The sequence below is a fragment of the Crassostrea angulata genome, chromosome 4 (genome assembly GCF_025612915.1).
Source record: "Crassostrea angulata isolate pt1a10 chromosome 4, ASM2561291v2, whole genome shotgun sequence".
NCBI classification, from domain to species: Eukaryota; Metazoa; Mollusca; class Bivalvia; order Ostreida; family Ostreidae; genus Magallana; species Magallana angulata.
The window spans coordinates 4,959,996-4,984,624 of NC_069114.1; the positions used below are offsets into that span (position 1 = coordinate 4,959,996).

At 33.5% G+C, this 24,629-nt stretch overlaps 2 protein-coding genes across 7 annotated transcripts in view; one reads left to right on the plus strand and one right to left on the minus strand.

The window, feature by feature from the left end:
• The window catches only part of LOC128180324 (chitin synthase chs-2-like), a 29,610-nt gene extending 24,965 nt beyond the window's left edge, over positions 1–4,645 (plus strand). For 4 of the 5 annotated variants that reach the window (XM_052848346.1, XM_052848348.1, XM_052848347.1 and 1 more), the window contains exons 11-13: positions 546–681; positions 832–1,032; positions 1,137–4,644. In XM_052848346.1, the coding sequence (XP_052704306.1) occupies positions 546–681; positions 832–1,032; positions 1,137–2,872 (2,073 nt within the window). In that variant the 3' untranslated portion in view covers positions 2,873–4,644. Of the gene's footprint in view, positions 1–545; positions 682–831; positions 1,033–1,136 lie in introns of all 5 variants that reach the window. The other variant, XM_052848345.1, reaches the window with a different exon arrangement.
• A 4,641-nt stretch (positions 4,646–9,286) lies between these two features.
• LOC128180425 (monocarboxylate transporter 13-like) lies at positions 9,287–24,088 on the minus strand. Of its 2 annotated transcripts, none has more exons than XM_052848534.1 (6): positions 23,963–24,088; positions 19,741–19,928; positions 18,508–18,651; positions 17,873–18,019; positions 10,747–11,979; positions 9,287–10,475 (listed from the first exon to the last, which is right to left on the minus strand). In XM_052848534.1, the coding sequence occupies exons 2-6, from the start codon at positions 19,808–19,810 to the stop codon at positions 10,297–10,299; spliced, it is 1,773 nt and encodes a 590-aa protein (XP_052704494.1). In that variant the 5' UTR covers positions 19,811–19,928; positions 23,963–24,088; the 3' UTR covers positions 9,287–10,296. The 2 variants fall into 2 exon arrangements, with proteins under 2 accessions (XP_052704494.1, XP_052704495.1); XM_052848535.1 differs by having other exon boundaries at positions 23,978–24,041.
• Between the last annotated feature and the right edge of the window lie 541 nt (positions 24,089–24,629).

The window sequence follows — 24,629 nt, forward strand, 5'->3', positions numbered from 1 at the left end:
GACCTCTGTTATTGATTATGTTTAGACGAAATCTCAAAAAAATTATGGTCACTCATTCTTTAAGGTCGTATGACACTTCTGTCGATTTTAATGTGGATTAATGTACATTAGAATTATGTGTTAATTTCAAACTATTTAACCAAACAATAGCTTTTGAAGTTTTTGGGAGAAATCAAAAAGGTAAAACCCCCAGCAGGATTCAACTTATGACTTACAGATCCATAGTAAACACTCTGACCTACTGCTTTACGCTGTTTGGTGCTAATATTGAGAAAGAAACTACATTATGTGTTTATATGATTAGACTACAATTTTATTGTTTATTTCGGTAAACAGTACATCACAACATGGAGGTGTCCCATACCACCTTAACCGAATGCTTCCCTGGAATATTTCTGAATGCTATGTTTTCTAATCTTTATTATATTGAATTCATCCAGTGATAAAAATTTCTCAACAGTGATGTCTTCCTTACAGAATACACACAAAACATGGTAAAAAAATAAACACTTGATGATATATATTTATTGTACGTGTATATATAGGCTGAAAACACTTACATTCTTGCCCTTGACGGTGATGTTGACTTCCAACCGGAAGCACTTCAACTTCTAATTGACAGAATGAAGATAAATCCAAAAGTTGGAGCCACTTGTGGTCGCATCAAACCAGGAGGATCTGGTATCTCATTACTTGCTTTTTATTCTCGTTATTTTTTATAAACATGAATTGCTGGGTTTTTGTCATTAAGCGCGGATATATTTGATTTTATTTTATCCGTCTTATAAACCTTTATACAGACAATCTCTAACCATTAAACTTCCTTTTTAGGACCAGTAGTCTGGTACCAGCGTTTTGAGTACGCCATAGGTCACTGGCTCCAGAAGTCCGCCGAGCATATGTTTGGTTGTGTTCTCTGTAGTCCTGGCTGTTTCAGTCTGTTCCGTGTTAAAGCACTCATGGACGATAATGTTATGAGAACATATGCTACCCTACCCACCGAAGCAAGACACTTTCTTCAATATGACCAAGGTTAATGTTGATGTGTTTAAAATCAATATCCTTTTGTTCTCTATTTTATCAACTCATGGTTGTTTATATGAATTGTTACGTTTATTTACTTGTTCTGTTATCAGGAGAAGATCGTTGGCTCTGCACTCTCATGCTTCAACAAGGTTATAAAATTGAATATTGTGCCGCCGCAGAAGCAATTACATTTGCCCCTGAGGAATTTAAAGAGTTCTTTAACCAACGAAGGCGTTGGATGCCATCTACGATGGCTAATATCATGGATCTTCTCCAAAGCTATGCCCGCACGACAAAAGTGAACCCAAACATTTCATACTTTTACGTCTTTTATCAGATCATTTTATTTTTATCATCAGTTTTAGGTCCTTCTACTGTGCTATTGGCTTTAGAATCGGCCATTGGATCAGTATTTGGGGTAGCACCCTGGCTTGCATATTTATTGATTTACGGACCGACTGTTTTGTTCATTATCATATGTCTAAAAGCAAAAACGGACACACAACTAAATTGGGCTATGGTACTCAGCGCCATATATTCTCTTCTCATGATGGCGGTGTTTGTGGGGACTCTTGTGTCCATCGCTAGCGAGGGATGGTACACTCCTACGGGGATGTTTTTCTACATTTTAGTGGGGACATTTATAATTGCTGGGCTTCTTCATCCTCATGAGTTTGGAGATCTGTTATGGGGCGTCCTGTATTTCATATGCATACCAGCAGGATATTTGTTCCTAATTATTTACGCTATTTGCAATTTGAACAATGTTTCATGGGGAACAAGAGAAAATAAAACGGCTGTATTAGAACACTCTGGGCCAGATCGCAAGAAAACCAAAAAGAAAGAGACGGAAGATGAAATTGATTTTGTAACCACGGAGATGATCAGTGGGATGATAAAACAAGTCAAAAAATCTAACTTAGCAGGGGCATCATGCTCAGAGGCTTTCTTTTCAATTTTTCGATGGATGAATAACCTAGTTATCCTTAAATCTTTAGAATCTGTACAAAATATTTTCGATAAGACAAAAGACGAAGTCGAAGTCGATGAGACAGTTGGCAAAAATTCCCTTTTTAAAAGCAGGCGCATGAAAACACCAAAATCTAAAGAAAATAGTTTTGACGATCGATCGTGGGCAACAGAAAATGTTTTGCAGTCAAAACCTTCTGTTCTTGAACCGCTAGAGGACAAATTTTGGAAAGGTTTGATTCATCATTATTTGTACCCGTTAGAATCAGATAAGAAAAAAGAGGAGAATGACAAGGAGATGTTGGCAGAACTGCGAAATAAAGTAGCATTCGGATTCTTTTTTCTCAACGCATTGTGGTTAGCAACCATGACGGCAATGAACGAGGCAAAACATATAATCAATATTACAATAAGTCAACCTTCAGGGCCGCCAATTATCATTGAACCCCTTGGATTTGTTTTCCTGGTTGTATTTACAATATTATTGCTGTTGCAGTTTATTGGGATGTTGATGCATAGGCATGAAACACTGTTACATATTTTGTCGATTACAAAACTCACACAACGAAAAACACATGACATCAAAAATGAGATCGGAAAAATAGCTAAGTGTGCTGTGTCTGACGAAAGTCTTAGTGACAGCGAAGAAAATGAAGAGAAAGCGATATATCAAGATGAGGATATGATAAAACGTGCAGCAGACGAACGAGAAGCAAGGAGACACCACAACCTACCAAACAGATATGAGAAAAGAAGGAACCAAGCCCTTAACTTGCGTAATACAGTTCGGAAAACTTTGAACCAGCAGCACACCTTAGATACCACGAACAGAAGGGGAGGTGGATTGAAAAATCAAGCGTTTGCGATCCTTGAGTGAAAAAAAGCCTTAATATGGTTTAAAAAGTTGACATTAACAAGAAGAAATAACAGAATATATAACAATTGCATGCTGCAAATTCAATTCCTAAGATTTATGTTAAATTTGAAGATGTGCTAGGTGTAATGCTTTTGATTACTTTATACTCGACAATGTGTGTATTTCGATTTTGTTTGCGTTAAACGTTCGAGATATTCATGATGTCATCCAATACCTTTAGCAAAATTCAACAGAAAAAAATACTAAGTGGTTAACGAATGTACTTAATTTTTGTCTATTTTTGCGGATGGGTTATTTTGACAGTTTTTACCGATGTTGTTTGTCATTTCTGAACAGTTATAATCTAGTTTGGTAAGAATTTTTTTCATTTGTGGATACATTTAAGTTTTAATGAACTTCATATTTTTATATAAAATACAGGGATGCAATCTGAATTGTATACTTAAACAATTTTTCTAAAACTCCGTTTATATTAATGATGTCGTGAACTGGAGCTGCACTAATGCCCCTCACCATTGTAGGAAATGTTAAGTTTAAACTTAATGATGACTAGGTCAGTCTATGACCATGCCCAGTTTCATCGGTAACATTGTTGTCGGTTCGTCAGTATCGATGTCACATATCCCATTTTATCCTTTACATTCAAAGAGAGTCAATTTATTTACCAGTTAAAATTAAACTTTATATTATTGAATTTGTCATTTCTTGCTTGAATTTAAACGTGTTTGCTAAAATTATACGTCAGGCATTAAACAACGAGGACATGATTTACAGTGTTATGCATTTATTTGCATCTTACCTTTTTACGCAAGACTTACTGCAAGGATTTTTGTCTAACCATTGTTATAGTACTAAGGGAAGTAATACATTCAATGATTGTGATTATTTTTTTTTACTTTGCATTGTATCTTTGTCGTACACATAAATACATTTTATCTTACCTTTTTACACATTATTTATTGTAAAGATTTTTGTTTAACAATTGTAACAGTACTAAGGGAAGTAATATGTTAAATCTGATTGCGTATTTCTAGTTCTTTTGTTATTGACTTAAAAAAACAGTAATACATTAACTGCCTTGTTAAAATTACTGTAACAAAAACTTATTTATAAACATGATAATACAAATGTGTTATGATTTCATTCAATTTATACTGAACATGCTGGATCTGAAACTCTCTAAGGGAGGAAATCTATTTCTATCAGTTGATATACTAAACATATTTGTATATAATAATGAATATACTCTATTTATATGAATACAAAATGAAATTTGGGCGTTAATCAAACAAGAACATTTTATTAGATTTATTTTAAATTAAAAGGTGCAAGCGCTAAAACTCTTTTGCACCCATTTATTAGGACTTGCTTTGCGTGGCATCAAATGTTGTCCTGATTTCTACAAGGTAAAGTGGTAACAAATCATTAAAATATATGCTAACTGGCATTGACAACGACTTTTTTGGCTAATAATCCAAAACGAAATTCATAATTTACAGTATCATTTTGTAAAATATTTTACCTTACAAAACATGTTTAATCTTATTTCTTTTTTTAAGTTTATTTCATAGAAAAACAAGTATTCCTTTTAAAGAATGATCGGCAATAATGATATATTGATAGCTAGAAGCAATCAACATGATCAGTTTGATGCAAAATAATTTAAAATGTACTGTATTTTTACAAAATATAGAATATTTTGAAGCTGTACACCATAATTTCATCATTATAAACCGTTAACAAATTTAATTTTGAAATAAATTTGGGGAAAGCCGTTCGTAAACTCCTTGTCTAGTTTTATATTTTTTACGTATAATTAAATGTTAATGTATCTTCTTCTTCTTCAGAATACCAGGTAGGGCTCTTCAAAGAGCATTAACACGTATACAAAGAATGAGTTGTATTAAATTAATGCGGCTGAAAAACATTGAATCATAAATTGCTATTGAGGTCGCATTATAACGTAACCTTGTTTATAAATCAAACAGTCTACCTAGCTACTATTTTGCAACATCAATAGATCGAGGTCAGTTCATAGGGCATTTTCTTATGATTAAGGTCAGTTCATCGAGATCAACTGCATTACTGAATGAATCTTCCGATCGAAATTTTTACGCGTGAGACAAAATGTGCATTCTTGAATTAACAGGTCGAACTGTATTTTATGTTAGTTTGCATCTCTTAAGGTAAATGAATTGAAATAAAACTGAGTAAAATGTTATATAAATACTAAACCAAACTTCAGGTTTTTATAAGAACTACTCATGCAAGCGGAATGTGTGCGCACGTGGAAGCATTTGCCGGATGCCTCATATGGACACAACATGCAGTGATCGGCCGAAGCCGATCACAAAAACGTTTTTAGCTCACCTGAGCTGAAAGCTCAAGTGAGCTATTCTGATTACATTTTGTCCGCCGTCCGTCTGTCCGTCCGTCTGTCCGTCTGTCCGTCTGTAAACTTTTTACATTTTGAACTTCTTCTCTAAAACCGCTTATCCAATTTCAACCACATTTGGCACAAAGCATCCTTATGGGAGGGCGAATATAAATTGCAGAAATAAAAGTTTGATCTGTATTCAAAGCGGAGAAAACCTTGAAACTGTAGAAAAAGGGGGGTGCATTTTTAAAAATCTTCTTCTCAAGAACTACCGAGGCAAATTCAACCTAGTTTAGCATAATTTATCCTTATGGGAAGGAAAATATAAATTGCAAAAATTAAGTGGTAATTCTGTTTCAAATCTGAGTTATTACGAAAATAATAATAAAGGAAAGGCGTGTTTCAATCAGTTTAATAGCTTCGGGTTCGGCATCCGGTAAAATGATTCCATACTTCTAAAACGAGGTTCTTTGTTTAAAGCAGCCATGACATTATACGAAAAAGGGTCGATCTGACTATGATGAATTTGCTTGTTGTGCAACAGTTCGCGTATGAGGGGAAATTTTGAAACATACAAAATATATTGGTGCCGATTTTGTGAAGTAAATTGAGGCTAAATATTTCAATGCGTTGACAGTTTTCACACATGATGTTGGTGTTAGCTTGTTCTGATTTTCGTTTCGTTCTCATTATGCTTTGTAACCTGGAAACTATCGTCTGTATTTCGTGATTTTTACGTATCAAATCAAACAGAGACTTCGGTAAATCAAACAGTTAACTGTTTACCTGCGCAAATTAAGCAAAATCGGATGTAGGGGTACTGAAATACAATTCATTCTATTGGTAATTCGGCATTATCTTCTGCGTAATGGTACATGTAGATTAATGCAATAGGTTTTGTTGAGATGCTCTGCATTTTCTCGACTTTATTCAGTTTAAATAGAGTTTGATATCGCTGACGGAAATATGTAGGTATATACATGTATATATATGATTCATTTCGAAAAAATAAATTGTGTTCTTTATTTGTTATACATGTAGTGCATGTTTCTTGTGTTTAATTGTTTACAATTTCTATTTACTAACCATATTTGAGTGTTAAGTTTCGAATTATAAGCAAGATACAGAGATTTGCTCACAATTCTATGTACACAGATCTTAAAAACTAAAGCTTAAAAAGATAAAAAATTTGTAAATATTTATTAAGAAAATTTTCAAAGTCTGTTCTTCCAGAAACCAACTTTAACAACTTATTGTATTGTAAACTTAACCTTTTTAGCTCACCTGAGAGTGGGGCCACAATTGGGGGTCGAAGTTTAACAAATGAATATATAGAGTAAATGTTTAAAAATCTTCTCCTCAGAAACTAATCAGCCAGGAAAGCTGAAACTTGTGTGAAAGCATCATCAGGTAATGTAGATACAAATTTGTGAAAATCATGATCCCCGGAGGTAGGATGGGGCCACAATGAAGGATCGAAGTTTTACATAGGAATATATAGAATAAATCTTTAAAAATCTTCTTCTCAGAAACTAATCGGCCAGGAAAGCTGACACTTGTGTGGAAGGATCCTCAGGTAGTGTAGATTCAAAGTTGTGAAAATCATGACCCCCGGGGTACGGTGGGGCCACAATGGGGGATCGAAGTTTAACATAGGAATATATAGAGAAAATCTTTAAAAGTCTTCTTCTCAGAAACTAATCAGCCAGGAAAGCTGAAACTTGTGTGAAAGCATCCTCAGGTAGTGTAGATTCATAGTTGTGAAAATCATGACCCCCGGGGGTAGGGTGGGGCCACAATGGGGGGTCGATGTTTTACATAGGAATAAACAGAGTAAATCTTTAAAAATCTTCTTCTCAGAAACTAATCAGCCAGGAAAGCTGAAAATTGTGTGAAAGCATCCTCAGGTAGTGTAGATTCATAGTTGTGAAAATCATGATCCCCAGGGGTAGGGTGGGGCCACAATGGGGGGTCGAAGTTTAACAAAGGAATATAAAGTGTAAACAATTTAAAAATTTTCTTCTCAGAAACTAATTAGCCAGGAAAGCTGAAACTTCTTCGGAAGCATCCTCAGGTAGTGTTGATTCAAAGTTGTGAAAATAATAACCCCTGGGGGTACGGTGGGGCCACAATGGGGGGTCGAAGTTTAACATATGATCATATAGAGTAAATCTTTAAAAATCTTCTTCTCAGAAACTAATCAGCCAGGAAAGCTGACACTTGTGTGGAAGCATCCTCAGGTAGTGTAGATTTAAATTTGTGAAAATCATAACCCTGGGGGTAGGTTTGGGCCACAATGGGGGGTCGATGTTTTACATAGGAATAAACAGAGTAAATCTTTAAACATCTTCTTCTCAGAAACTAATCAGCCAGGAAAGCTGAAACTTGTGTGAAAGCATCCTCAGGTAGTGTAGATTCATAGTTGTGAAAATCATGATCCCCAGGGGTAGGGTGGGGCCACAATGGGGGGTCAAAGTTTAACAAAGGAATATATAGGGTAAATCTTTAAAAATCTTCTCAGAAACTAATCAGCCAGATGTTTCTTTATAATTGTTAAGACTTTGGCCCCAGGACAATTCTTTGGCCTCCCGAGAAGGTTCAGAGTTTGATGTACGTTTATATCTAATATATAAACTGTTGTTAAGGATCATTTTGAGAACTGCAATACTCAACATATGATATGACTATAAAATCATCTTGTTAGAAAAGGGGCTAATGATTATAAACATAAGAATATCCAGGGGAAAATGGATTTTATTTTTACAGGATCTACATGTATTATTGTACATTGTCCAGATAGTTTGTATTATGACTCCATTAAGCTGATTTTATCATACCTATTGTTCCTCAGGTGAGCGATGTGGCCCATGGGCCTCTTGTTAATAATAGCTTTACCTTTTTTCCTTAGAACATATGTGTGGTATTTAAAAAATCACGCGGTGAATATAAACACTGAGTGAAACTTGGTTACTTTAAATAGTACGATATGAGTTTAAGAATATTTTACTCATTGTGCGTTCTTTTTTAGTAAGACATGAATGTCAGTATACATACTCTCTCATGATAACCTTCGGAAGTTTGATAAAATTTTTAACGTCCAAAGGTTAAATAGTGCGTAAGGACTCAAATGATTTTATGCTACAAATTATTTCTTCGCTAGTTAATTACGTTTGAGTTGAATTGCCTAATACATGTACATGTATTTCTTATTACTTATCCTATATCAACGGTGTGTACATGTAGCATGCATAAGAATTTCACACAAAAATAACTATCACATGTGTAGTATTCTTTATTAAGAGAGGATGCGTAGATTACATGTATGCATGCCTCACAGAAAACTAGAGAATAAATTGTATACAACATTCTTCCACTACCTTTTATCATTTATTTATTGGAATGTTGCATCCAAATACAAAACCAAAATTCAATTTCAGATGACTTAAACTTGAATTTACTTTGTAGATATTCCAGCAAAAAATATTTTACATAAATATCAAGGAAGCCCTCGGTTTAACTACAAGTACGCCAATGGTTGAATTCTTTCCTTAAAATTTCTTAAGTTTTCTATTTCCAAGTTACCTAGAGAGTGGCCCGTACTAGTAAAATGTCGCAAAACATATTAGTTACAGGCATGTAAAACAAGATTATGCTAATGTTCCACATAAGGATAAAAGAAACCACGCGTTTTCATAACAAATACAGTAAAACACTATTATAACAATTTTTAACAGGCAAAGACAGGCATTTTTTGTTATAAACGTATTTCTTTATATCTATCAACTTCACAGTACGTTTTTAACCCGTAGAGAATGGAAATCACATACTTTCAATTCATTATAAGCGTCTTTGCTATAAACGTGTTTTACTTTATAATTCAAATAGTTGTACCTAATTTCTTAGAGAATTCAATCACCGGTTAAAGTGAATATTAAAGTAACATGATCAACACTGCTAAACAACTATCCAAAGATTGTTACTTTCTGCTGTGATTTGTTGAAAAACTGTCAAATATAAAATCAAGATAAAACAATATATAAAACCAAACACTGTTAATTTATTAGTTAGACACTCAATTAAAATGGGTTTTTTTTCTTATAACAAGCAAAAGCGCATTTCAGAACTACATGTATATAGGCATATGGCACACAAAGATTGCTATCCAGTAAAAAAAATTAAACAGAGGTATTAAAGTAAGTCATTTATATTAGGAGTCATGAAGAGAAAAAGCACCTGTCAATGCTGTCATGGACTTGAACTTAATAAAAAAAATAATGCTTCATATGCAGTGTTTTAATTCCCTTTAGGTTCACGGCATTACATGACTGAGGCAAATAATCCCAAATTCTCCTCTGAATGTCGGACGTTTCTGCCCGCGGCAGAGGCTGGTGTTTTCATGAGATAAAAACAATGTGTAATATATATATATGTTTTAATATACAGGTTTTGTAATAATGAGAAGTCTGCTTGAAAATTTGATGCGCGTTGTTTCCGTAAGATGGTGAAAATGACCCGGGCTTGACTTTCAAGCACATGTGTAACTTCAACGTAAACAAAGCACAATGCCTTGCAGAATGATTTGGTGTTTTCTGCTTCTCAAATATTTATGATGAGTTAAAAAATGTCAAGAGTATTTTTTCCAAAAAGTTATTTTTAATGAACATGTATAACCTTCATGTAAAGTTGTGAATTTTGAAAAATAAACAGTTTAAGTCTGAAGTGACACCATTAATTATATGGTCAGCCTGAGGTCATGGATTAAGCTTGTTATTCTATGACAAATATCTGTCAGTTCCTAAAAATATTATGTGACTGTCTAAAAATTTAAAATGCGCAAAAACAATGTTCGACATTTTGAAGAAAAGAAAAGGAAAAAGTAATCAAATGAATTCAAACTGTCATCAATACACGTGTATGATTACAAAGTATAATAACAAAAATAATGTACAAACTTATTATATGTAAAAATCAATAACAAAAAATCCCTTCGCCGAAAAATCAAACAAGCTACATGTAAGGTCATTTTTCTTGTCCATCAAATCAAAGTTTATCCTTGGCACGGTTCGTCTGCGACGATTTCAATGACGTCATGGCGGTTTTGAGTATGTCGTTTCATTTTTTTTCCGTAGAGATAGCAAATGGTCATGGCTAGGGCACTCACGAATGTACACCCGCCGGTGTAAAGAAACGATCCAACAAACGACCCAGTAGTATCCTTAATGGCACCTTTTAAAACATAATGTAAACAGAAATATATTTAATAAGTTATGAAAAACAGAAATATTCTGTAAAAAATGAAAAACAGAAACATAGAAAACAGTCTTTATTCAAAGAAAAATAAGTCAATTTTTCTGAATTTCTATTCGTATTTGTACAACAAGCTGCAATACATATACATGCTGAATTTATAAGATAGATAAGTTAGGACTGTTTGTCTCAACATTGATCTCTATGAAGGATACTGGCATAGAAATTAATTAATAAATAAGATAGTTACCAAGAATCGGATTTCCAATGGTAAGAGAGAATCCGTGTGCTAGCATTGTGAGACCCATGGCGCCAGATAAGTTCTCAAGACCGACCAAGTCGGCCATCACTGCAGGAAATAGAGCAAAATAAACCCCAGTACATGATCCTAGTACTGCAGCCAGTACAACAAAATGGGAGAAGTCGGTGAAAACGGGAACACAGAAAAAAACCGCAGCTATCATCCACAGAGAAACAGCTATCATGATGTCTTTTGGAAATATGTTAAAGAATGTAATGATTGTCAGAACAAATTTTCCTGCGAGATCGGAAGCGCCAACGATAGTTAAAAGAAATACCCTTTGGCTCTTATCAACGCCCTTTTCTGCAGCAAGAGGAGGGATATAAGTAATTATCTGTGCCGCTCCTAGTATACCAAAGAAAGCCACTACCAACCAAATCCGGAAAATACGAATTTTCAGGCACTTCAAGCCAATAAGTTCTTTCAGAAAAGTCAACACTCTGTCTTTTGTCTCCTGAGTTTCTTCCACAGAGTTTGTGTTTTGGTCCTCTGGTTTAACATGTACTTCAGACTTTGAACCAGACACACTGTACACTGAACCTGAAATATCCCCTATGCTAGAGGCAACCGCCAGATCTCCACTAATTACCACACGATCCAGCACTCTGTTTAAAGACCTTGTGGAATGGGACATTTCTGGTTTTAGATGATCATTAGTTATTCTATTTTTCGGTCGTTCTTTTTGACTATCCGAAAAAGTTCTGTTTCTAGTGTAAGACTCAAGAGAATCATTCATGGGGTGCAGCTGAAGGAAATCTTTCAAAGAATTTTGGCAGTTCTGATTCGTTCCTTGGACTTTGTCACTGTCGTCAATAATATTAGAAACTGGTTGGCCAGATGGTTGGCTTTCGGAAACAATCACAGGTTTCTGATCTTGTAATAATTTTTCACTTTCTTCTTTTCTCTTATGTTTGGCAACAGGTTTCATAGATCGTTTGTCATAGAAAGAGAGGGGTCTTAAAAGACTTCCAGCCACCAGGAAATTCAGCAACAACCCACTATGTATGACAAGGGCACCTTGTAATCCATAACTGTCAATCAACTTCCGCAGAACCAGAGGAAAAATAAAAATTCCTGAGCTTGCTCCAACATTGGCCAAAGTGGTAGCAAGGCCTCTGTATTTTTTGAAGTATTTTCCGAGAATAACCAATGACGGACCCTGAGCAAAAGCATGGGTTAATCCTAAAAATGAAAGAAAAAAAATATTTCTAAATTACCTAATTCTTCTTTACATTGTTAATGTCTAGAATGGTCATTATTGGTGTTTTTAATGTTTTGTTAAAATTTGAAACTTACAAGTGAGTTACAGAGGTTAGAATTATTTGTTTTGTAAACAAAGCTTAAAGCATGTAACTATTTACATATGTGTTGTATTGGTATAAGTTTAAATCACTTTAGTTACTTTTTGTTGTTGATGAAATTATTACTTATTAAAAACAAAAAATACAATTTTCAACTCAAATATTGTCTAGGTCCCTTTAATGCAAAGCTTAAACATTGAAAAAATTACCACAAAACTCTTTAACCACATTTGACGGCAGTCTTTTTTAATAGAGTTTTTAATAGAGTGTGACGGAATATTGAGGTTTAATCGAACTGAAAACGGCTTATACCAACAGAATTGCTTGTCTACCGTTGAAGCATAGTGTAAGACGCACTAGGTTACTGACATGAAGATATCCTGTTCAAGTAAAGCGACGACCTTTGTGTTCTATATCCAATGTCGCATTTTTTTTTAAATTGTGTTGTTCTTTACGAATTGCTATTTTTCTGTCGGTTTTGAATTTTTCTCATGCTAGAAAAGCATGCCTATTAGATATAAACAAAACTAGACTCTTGTTGCTATAGCAACAAAAAGGTCTTCCGTTCCTCATGTATAAATCTGTACAAAAGATCCATTTCTCTTGTAAACAGAAAATGGATATAATTTATACTGTAAAGGAAATCCTAAGAAATAAACAAAACAAAAAATAAAACCTCATTTTTTGAGTACTTTCTGTGACGACCGGAAGTTACGCCGGATCATACAGAACATAGTAAACATATCTTCATACATTGCCTTGTCTTTCCTCAAAGTTTAGATGTTCAACTCTTTGTAAGTTATAATATCTCGTTGAGAAAAGGTTTTTGTCTTGTGACCGGAAACGAACGAACGGAAGTGATTAAGAAATTGAAAATACATATTTTAGTACATTTACCTATCATACGTTATTGTTCATCACATTGAGTAAAATGTTAAAAAAAAAATTCTAGAGTTAAAAAAAAAAAACTTTTATTGCTTGAACATTTCGAGTGAAAACCGGAATTGACGTTAGACCAAATGGAACCCGTTTAACACATGTTCATTAAAATGTCCATTATCCATACAAGTCTTGTGTCTTGATCTCTCACAGTTATTGAGATCTTGAGGGTAGTTTGTTTTTTAAAAAGAAGGCTACCTGAGATATTTGAGATGTCTCACCGGAAGTAGAACTTTTTTTTTTACCAAGTGTAGATGACCTCTTGTATTTTTATAACTTAAATGTTACTTCCATGCTAGATAACCAACATATTTATAAAAAGTCAAAATTGGGTGTACTCCCTGTGACGACCAGAAGTTACGCCAGATAAAACGAAATAGTGCTAACACATGTCCATGCACAGGTCTATCATCCTACAAATTTTGGTTGTTGAAGTCGTTACCATTTTTGAGATCTCGTCGATATAAGTTTTTTATCTCGGGACAGGAAACGGACAAACAGCAGTGCTTAATGAAACTTAAATTTTTTATATCTTGTTTACTTTTCTATTTTACATTATTATTCATCGAAGTAGCTAAAACTATCAAAATAAAAACAGTTTAACGGATAAACAGTTTGATTTGTTTGAACTCTTCCGCTGTGGACCGGAAGTGACGGACGACAAAATGAAACTGTTTAAACACATCTTCAATCAAATGTCTATGATTAGTGAAAGGTGTGTGTCTTGATCACGTACAGTACCTGAGATTTTGCGGGTACAAAATATGTTTTAAAGCTTCCTGAGATAATCGAGATATCTCACCGGAAGTAAAACTTTTTTGTTTATTTAACATTGCATAGATGACATATGTTAGGATCTATACTAATATTTTTATTCTATGGAAAATAAATTAAATACGTAAAAACAAAAATTTTTGAAGAGCTTCCGGTGACGACCGGAAGTTACGACGAACAAAACAAAAGTGTTTAAACACATCTACAACTATAGGTCTATCATCCCTCAAAGATTGGATGTTTAAATCTTTATCGTTTCTGAGATCTCGATGTGACAAGCTTTTTGTCACGGGACAGGAAACAGACGACAGGAAGTCGACTTTGAAAAAATTAAAAAAACGCCTCGAGATACGATCATTTTCTATCACTCCTGAAAACTTGAAGTAAATCGATCCAGCCATCTCTGAGATATCTTGTGGACAAAAAATGGGAAAAAAATAATAATAAACTAGACTCTTGTTGCTATAGCAACAAAAAGGTCTTCCGTTCCTCATGTATTAATATGCACAAGAAATCCAGTTATATTGTAAACAGAAAATGAATATAATATATATAAGTTTTGTGTCTTGATCTATCATAGTTTCTGAGATCTTATTTATTCTTTGTTTTTAAAAAAGAAGGCTATCTGAGATATATGAGATGTCTCACCGGAAGTAGAACATTTTTTTACCATGTGTAGATGACTTTTTGTATTTCTATAGCTAAAATGTTACTTATACGCTAAATAACCAAAATATTTTTAAAAAAAATCAAAATTGGGTGTACTTCCTGTGAAGACCGGAAGTTACGCCGGATGAAATAAAATAGTGTTAACACGTGTCCATACACAGGTCTATAATCCTACAAAGTTTGGTTGTTGAAGTCGTTACCGTTTTTGAGATCTCGTCGATATAAGGTTTTTTGTCTTGGGACAGGAAACGGACAAACGGAAGTGCTTAATGAAATTTAAATTTTTTATATCTTGTTACTTTCCTCTTTTACATTATTATTCATCGAAGTAGCTAAAACTATCAAATTAAAACAGTTTAACGGATAAACAGTTTGATTTGTTTGAACTCTTCCGCTGTGGACCGGAAGTGACGGAAGACAAAATGAAACTGTTTAAACACATCTTCAATCAAATGTCTATGTTTAGTAAAAGTTTCGTGTCTTGATCACGTACAGTACCTGAGAACTTGCGGGTACAAAATATGTTTTAAAAAAGCTTCCTGAGATAATCAAGATATCTCACCGGAAGTAGAATTTTTTTGTTTATTCAACATTGTATAGATGGCATATAAAAGGATCTATACTAATATCTTTATTCTATGGAAAATAAATTCAATACGTAAAAACAAAAAAATTTGAAGAGCTTCCGGTGACGACCGGAAGTTACGCCGAACAAAACAAAAATGTTTAAACACATCTACAACTATAGGTCTATCATCCCTCAAAGATTGGATGTTTAAATCTTTATCGTTTCTGAGATCTCGATGTGACAAGCTTTTTGTCACGGGACAGGAAACAGACGACAGGAAGTCGACTTTGAAAAAATTAAAAAAACGCCTCGAGATACGATCATTTTCTATCACTCCTGAAAACTTGAAGTAAATCGATCCAGCCATCTCTGAGATATCTTGTGGACAAAAAATGGGAAAAAAATAATAATAAACTAGACTCTTGTTGCTATAGCAACAAAAAGGTCTTCCGTTCCTCATGTATTAATATGCACAAGAAATCCAGTTATATTGTAAACAGAAAATGAATATAATATATATAAGTTTTGTGTCTTGATCTATCATAGTTTCTGAGATCTTATTTATTCTTTGTTTTTAAAAAAGAAGGCTATCTGAGATATATGAGATGTCTCACCGGAAGTAGAACATTTTTTTACCATGTGTAGATGACTTTTTGTATTTCTATAGCTAAAATGTTACTTATACGCTAAATAACCAAAATATTTTTAAAAAAAATCAAAATTGGGTGTACTTCCTGTGAAGACCGGAAGTTACGCCGGATGAAATAAAATAGTGTTAACACGTGTCCATACACAGGTCTATAATCCTACAAAGTTTGGTTGTTGAAGTCGTTACCGTTTTTGAGATCTCGTCGATATAAGGTTTTTTGTCTTGGGACAGGAAACGGACAAACGGAAGTGCTTAATGAAATTTAAATTTTTTATATCTTGTTACTTTCCTCTTTTACATTATTATTCATCGAAGTAGCTAAAACTATCAAATTAAAACAGTTTAACGGATAAACAGTTTGATTTGTTTGAACTCTTCCGCTGTGGACCGGAAGTGACGGAAGACAAAATGAAACTGTTTAAACACATCTTCAATCAAATGTCTATGTTTAGTAAAAGTTTCGTGTCTTGATCACGTACAGTACCTGAGAACTTGCGGGTACAAAATATGTTTTAAAAAAGCTTCCTGAGATAATCAAGATATCTCACCGGAAGTAGAATTTTTTTGTTTATTCAACATTGTATAGATGGCATATAAAAGGATCTATACTAATATCTTTATTCTATGGAAAATAAATTCAATACGTAAAAACAAAAAAATTTGAAGAGCTTCCGGTGACGACCGGAAGTTACGCCGAACAAAACAAAAATGTTTAAACACATCTACAACTATAGGTCTATCATCCCTCAAAGTTTGGGTGTTCAAATCTTTATCGTTTCTGAGATCTCGATGTGACAAGCTTTTTCAATGCGGGACAGGAAACGGACGACAGGAAATGAATTTTCAAAAAATGAAAAAATCGCCTAGAGATATGATCATTTTCTATCAATCCTGAAAATTTCAAGTAAATCTATCCAGCCATCTCTGAGATATCTTGTGGACAAAAACTGGGGAAAAAATAATAATAATAATAATAATAAAAAACATTACAATCACTAGAAGGTCTTCCGTTGTAACGGAAGACCTTAAAAACATTACAATCTCTATAAGGTCTTCCGTTGGAAACGGAAGACCTTAAAAAATGACCAAGCATACCCAATGCTCCCCTATTTCTTGACAATATTACACGTGAATGGCAAGGTATGCATTAAATACACAAAATAATTTGACAAAAGGGCATAACTCCCAAAAAACTTCTTGCCAATATGCACATCTATTCCTTTAAAAACTAAAAAAAATATCAAATCTCACATTGACCTGTCCTAAAAACTTTTACTAAACTCCATGCAACAGTTTAGGAGGATGTGCGCTTACACACTTTTCATTACAATATTCAATATAAGGCCAAAATTCAAAGTTCAAAATTTCCAAATAATAATGGAATTCTATTTCCTTGTAATTTGAACATCATTCTGCACATTGTAACAGAAATGTATACGTCAAGTTGTACTAAATTCAATGCAGCAGTTTAGGAAGACCTGCGCTTAAAAACTGTTCATTACTATATTCACTATATGCCAAAATTCTAAGTTCAAAACCACCAGAAATAATAGTATTTTCTTTAATTAGAGAATCTTATTTACCTCCCTTATAAAAATTAGTAAACTTCCTTATTTAAAATTAAAAAAGAGGCAGGGTTAGGTAAGCGAGTACAAAGTGATTTAACCCTGGCAAATTTAATGTTACCTTTACTATTTAAATCTAGCAATTGAGGTGGGTTTCCTTAATTTCCATTGGTTTAAATTTCCAACAATTAAGGCTCTTAGTGAAGGTTAGACATCTCATCTACAGTAATCAGTTACTGAAAATTTAATTTCCAATAAACAGGTTGAGTTATTCCAGTTCAGTTTCCATCTTGTATGGTGAAATACATGTCTTGAAAATGTCTTCCTTCCCATACAACATGTACAATCATTTTAATTTTGTGTAGTTAATTATTAGTCCAGATAAGTCTGTGAAATAATCTAAAACTCTTAGAGTACCATCCTTTGACTCATATGAACCATCAGAAATAATAGATGTGTCATCAGCATACTGAGAAAGTTTAAACATGCATTCCATTCCATCCATTACAATACGGCTAAAATCTCTAATTTTTGTTATATCTTATGTATGTATATGCACTTCCAGATAGCAACTGAAACATCATTGAAGCAAAAACAGAAGCAGACTTACCAAAAAGGATACCCTGTGACAGGATCAGATAGGATATGTCTGGCAGAAAGGCATTGATCATGTAGGCAGCGAAGGACGTCAATCCTCCCATCATCACAAACACACGGTTGGACAGATAACGGGATCCGATGCTCAATATGAACAATGCTGGAGAAAATCAAAATTAATATTACTGATGGTGCATAATGCACACCAAACAAAAAGCTCTCTTTGTCAAAAGAAACCTTAAAATATATCCTTTTTTATTCATTTAGTAACCATTTCTCTCCAGAAATCAAGGTAAGTAACTCTTCAATTCCAAAGTCAGATTTTTAACTCTGGAAAATTTATGGGTTTATTTTTGGTTTTTATTAACAATTTATTCAAAACTTTTCTGGGCAAAAATGTTGCTGTATTCTAATAATAGTTTGTAAATTTTATGTTAATGAATAGTTATCATTTGTAAGTGTAATAAAAATATTTAATCCATTTTTGGGGAGGGGGGATAGCAAACATTAATTGCTACACGCCACTTCCTAGATTACAGAATCAGCGATGATAGCAGGATGATGAATTAGATTTGTTTTATTATGTCAGATTTGTTAAAATTGAGAGATATACATGTTCCATTATTACTAATATAAACACATACTTACAGAGCAGACTCAGGACTATAGTCTGCACAGACAGGGAAAAAGAAATGATGGTCGCTGAGGAACTATAGGCCATCTGGAACTCATTGAAGAGGATTCCGAAAGATGCATGAGTTCCAATCAACAGCAGTTGTTCAAAGAAGCAGGCTATGGAAGAAAAAAGTACAGCTTGTATCAGATACAACATTTACTATACAATTACTTGATTTGGTAACTTAAGTTTACATTACAGTGTAATATTGCAGTCACAAATGTTGAACCATAAAAAATCTGTCAATTAAGGAGGCTTGGCGGTCAACAAGTTAACCATCAGATGTACCTTAAATTTTCTAAAAGGATTTGTTAAGCTATAAAATACTATTTAGTAAAGAAAAAATCCATAAATTTTAACAACAAAGTAACCATTGTAATATTTCCCAATATCTTTATGAGCTCTTCTGTTTAAGGAGATTTAAGAGGCCTAAACATAGCCATGACCATCCCGCCCTCTTAATTGGCAATTAAATTTTATCTTTCAAATTTGTTTTATTTGTCTAATAAAACATTCAACAGATCCCCAGCTCTTGCATTTTAAATACCAGTACTTAGATAATACTGAAGAAAATTTTGCTTCATACATTCACATTATATATATAGTGCTTGTTTTCGAGGGGTGTCAATTTCAACTGTTATCCTCCCAAACAGGCACTATTTATTTTATTATACTGAATGTCTTTATTTTAAAGAAAACTTTATTGTTTTTTTAAAAGAAATGATGTGAACTCTACAGCAAACATACGCGCATAATTTTCGCCCATGTAACAATTCATAATGTTACCCATTGCCAAGTGAGTTGCTAACGCTGAGGGTTATATAACGGATTAAACCAATCAGATTTCAGTATTTAACATGATAGTATACCAATGTAAAATGACCCTTTCCTTACAAGACTTACCATAGATTAATGCATTATTGTGTGTGATTTATCAAAGGGGAATAACTCCACTCAAAGAAGAGTAAAAAAATTCAAAAATACTAAAGCTCACAATACTCCTGAATGCAGATGCTTTATTTCAGCTTAACCAAAATATATAAAGTTGTACACTAAACAAAATTCAGCTCAATATATAAACACTATTCAAATCAAAATGTTTAAGTTAGTCCAAATACCAAAACTTGTTTACAGCTAATGTGAATGTAAGGCAACTAAAAGTGATGGCAGTGATTTTTTTTTTCAGTTCAATGATGGACACTTACCAAAGAGAACAACCCAGGCCCACCCCCTGTCGATGGGGTACAACTCCTCCCTAGTTCTGTCTGTATCCATGTTTCTCCTCTTCTCAGTCTAAAATCAGCCAGTCAATAGTTCTGCGGTCATTGCTTTAAACATGGGGGGGGGGGAGCATGTCTTTTGTTATATCCATGTATCAGAAGTCATTTCAGGTCTGAAAATGAAATAAAAAACACAAATTAATTTGAAATATATTTAAAACTCTGAATTCATTAAAACGTCCCAAAAAGTGCACCATAATTGTCTTGACCTGTCTTATTTTGAAATGTTCACACTGCTTAAATCAATAAAGACTCCACTGAAAGGCATGCACATGCATTATGTCTGACAGCAAAAACAGATGTGACTTAGACATAATTTCTGTGCTCAAAACTACAGAGTCCAAGCCCAATTTAACATTCATTTCAATGTAACCATTATATGATTAATGTTAACATGGGCTTGGCCCCTTTGCTAAAACCTGCATTTTCTTTTCTTTTCTCAGCATAACTCCCAAATGCTTTAGAATTAACACAGATTGGTCTCTTGTAAGGGCATGAAAATGATATAGATGTACATCATTTTTCATGTACCTTAAAGTAGAAATCCATTAAAATTATCTCGATTTAGTTCCCTTTTTTTTTAGAACATAACAAATCCATAAAACAAATGACTCATTGGCACAGGTGACATTGTCTCTCTTATCTAACTCTTGTCGAGCAGTAACTGGTTAATACACAATTACTGAAGAGCCAACATGTTTGTTTAAGATTATAAATCAATTTGTCCTAAGGTATCTGCTGTCCAGCCTAAACTATATTAGCATTTATTATTATTATTACTCTCCGCGTATTGAACACTAATGAAACATTGTATTCAATTTATATATGATGATCTACTTTTTCTACCATTTTTTGTATTATTACTATTTTTTTTTCTCTTACTTACTTATGCTTACAAACACATGTAATACTATGTTGTATTATAATTTAATATATATAATTTATTAGACCCTTGACATCACAATTTAATGCAAATATGTTATTGTACCTCATGTACCATTATATGATAATGGTTTGAGAGAATAAATTGAATTGAATTGGTATCATTTGAATATTAAAGCTGCTTGGTCCGATTTTATATCAAATTTTATGCACGCTTTTAAACGATTGCTATGCTTAGTAAATGTATAATCATAGACATTGCAGTAGTTTTACCCATCAATTATGCCAAATTTCAATGAAGAGAAATACGTACAAAATTTGCTAACAAAACAAACGACATTAAAAGGTACCGCGTTATTTCGCCTTATGTTGAATTTCACCCCTGACGACGAGACGGTTAATGTTGTATTACGACATTGACATCGCTTTAAATAAAGGTCGAAATGATCAGACAGATTACAAATAAACATGTGTACGTTTTGTTCGCTAATATTTCCAAAGTCTGCTTTCTTTACAATCGATGCATAGCATGCGGGTTGAATAACCCCAATCATTCGGGGGACAAAACCAAGCGGTTTCCTTTTCTAAACATTCCCGTGATGCATTTTGGTTTGTTTTTTCGTTTGCCCAAAGAGAAATTATTTTTATTTACTTTGAATATTTCTAACTTTGAAAGGAGACTGATTCTGCTGGTGTAAATAGGAGAAAGTCCATAACTTTCTAAGATAAATGATTTGTATGGAAAAAATTTTGATACTGTAATTACAAAAAAAATTGGACCAAGCAGCTTTAATATAAATTTCATCCAAGGTCAACAATTTTTACCTTATGTAAGGCCTAAAGGTTTGAATGAAATTGATAAATTGCTTAATGTGCAGAAAAAGGGCAACAATACATGTATTATATTTTTTAAATAAAATAATGAATAGTGCAATTCATTATTTGCTATCTCTCTTATCTCAGTCACTATAGTCTGTCCCAAGATATCTTGGATTCACATTTTGCTTAATTGCTTGATATCTATAAATACCTCAGGGTTCAAATGATGTTCATTTAAAAGTATAAAAAATTTCCAAGATTTCTCAGTCAAAATGCCCCTGTTAGCTTATCAGGTTTCAATACAATGCTAAAAAATGTGATGTCTACGGAGATTTTGTATTGCAGCAAGCCCGAATGATAACGTAGAAAAATTGCGCGATGTATTCCGAGTGTATTCCGAATGTAGTAAAGATGTAAACATTCCCCATTATAAATCTCCGTAAGGAATCTGTTTTCGTTCCTGTGAATTTTTCTGAGTGACAGTTGATAATGTGTCAATGAAATTATCTTGGAAATTATCCCTTACAACTATTACAATTGCACTTCTTTCACAGGTATGTGTATTTTTTTTTTAAAATCGTCCAAATGTGCTGCATAAATATCTTGGGACAGACTTTAGGTGTTTATTATGTTTTCTGTAGATCTGACTATCCCCTGAGATAGAACCTCCAACTGAGGTACAACCTGGCTAAATATGTGGACTGCATGAAGCCTTCCATAAATGTTCTGAAATTTTTCAATAATTCACATCCAAATAAAAATCCAGATCATGGGATATCTGTGTTTCAGTTTAATTAACTGATGTCAACTATGGTATTTGCTACCATTTCGCAAGATATTTTTTTCACCGTGTTATTTGAGCAATTTATCTTATTAATGGTGAATGTATCGATCTTGAACCAATGAGAACTTTACTGCTGGTTATTTTTATATGGGATTTCAAGTCGGACTTCTTCATGATATTTCATTCCATTCGTGATTTTTCTCAGATTGCTGAAAGTTCCCATCAATCAATAAACTGGTAAGAACTGCCGTCTGAAGACAATAGCATATTATCTCTGTTTAATTTCTTTACATTTTATAATCATATAAAACTGATTATTTTAGAAGTTAAGGACAAACCCCAAAAAGACAATTACATGTAGATCATGTAGATTTCATCCCTGTCAGTTAATTTCAATAGAGCTATGAATCACAATCGGTTTTCTTAAGTAATACATGTAGAGGAGAAATTACTCTGTTGATGTATATATATACTAGCTAATATACAAGAATGCACTAACAGGTACAAGATTGGTACAGCAATGTGATTTTTAAAAAAATCAATGCTTGTCTGTGCTACTTTGCACCTTAAATGTACAGTAATGTTAGTTCTTATAACACGAGTTGTCATTCCTTGTCTTGTTAATAGAGAACAAATAAAATATCAACATGCCAAAAGTATGTCAACTTTTCTTTTTTCCCAATGGATTTCATTGAATACAAGACTTATATTTAAAAGGGTTTCTGTTGTTATTTTTTGTCAGATTTTGAAGAATTCAATTTTTATTGATGAAAGTAGATTAAATTTGCACCTTTTGACATATATGTAAAACATGCTATCTTAAACACAACATGAAGATATTTGTCTAGTGTTCTACTTTATATCTTTTGCAATATGCAAGCCAGAAAATCTTACTTTGGATTGTGAATATCAAATCTCAAGAACTAAAGGTTGGAAAAATATTTTTACCAAATGGTTCCACTCAATGACCGCAAATTTCCATTTAATTGCCCGTGGTATATAACTGATGCTTGCGCGTGTCTTTTTGAATAGAAATTCTATAAATTTATCATTCCAAGTATTTCCAAAATCAGTCAATAGTGGTCGAGGGGTTTAATTTAACAAATCGGTCAACAGTGGTCAAGGGGGTTATTTCAACAATTCTTTGAAAAACGTTGACTTTTAATGAAATATATAATGAAAAAAAAATTGACATACTTTTGGCACCTCAATGTATTTCAGCTTATGAAACTCTTGAACAGCTGTTTAATAAAAATATACTCGATTGATCGATGATTTTTAGGAGATGCAAAACTGTTGCCCACTCTAGATCTGTTGATACGTGCAAGCAAGATCCATGAAATTCAAGCTTCGATCTAGTGCTACTTTCGATTTAACACTTATTTAGTATTTTCTTTTTACACACAGAAGTTAAATATATACCATTCTATTGTTTGTAGGTATAGCTCCGTCCATCGTCAGATACCCACGGGTGATCGCGTCTTTTACATATCATTATGATACTAAGATAAGTAAAAGACGCGATCAGCCGTGTGTATCCGACGCTGAGCTCCGACGTAGATTGGTTTCTCTTAATCATTTCAGTGATTACATGTAAAATCATTTAGTTATGTCAATATCATCATAAACCTTATCAGCTAAGTTATTCACGCCTCATAATACCTGCCAAATATTCACCATGTTTATCGAATCGCCGAACAAGCCAATTCATCGAACTAGTCGAAGTCCAACTGCGGAAGAGACCAACACCGGATATTTAATTCGGAATGGACAGTAAAGAAGGATTTCTGTTCGCCGTGCGATTTCCGAAATTCCGGTGTGGTTCCAGACAGGCTATTCGATATTCGATATTAATTAGGCCGCAACCAAAATTTTCATGTACCGCACTTATCAAATTTTAAGTTTGAACTGTATTTTGCTACATAATATGTATCACCTTTTATAAGCACTGCCTTTATTTTATCATTATTTAATAACTATAATCAATTAGAGGTATTCATATATAAGCAGAGAGTTAAGCACAGGGGCATCGTATCCGCTCTACACTCTGTTACATATATATAAATAATACACGTGTAGAGCGGATACGAGGCCCCTGTGAGTTATTTCTCTGCCATATGTGATTGTTAACTGAAGTTGGATTTTTTTTTTCATTGCTATCCCCCACCCTCCGTGATCAACATGCTCCACATTTTGAATTCGCCACATTATAAAAAGTCCCGTGCACAATAAAAGTCAGAGTAGATCGATTAATTCGAAACAGTTTTAACAACGTGGGTCTTCCTTTTATATCTAAAAATACGAAGAATATATGTGTATTCAATTGGAG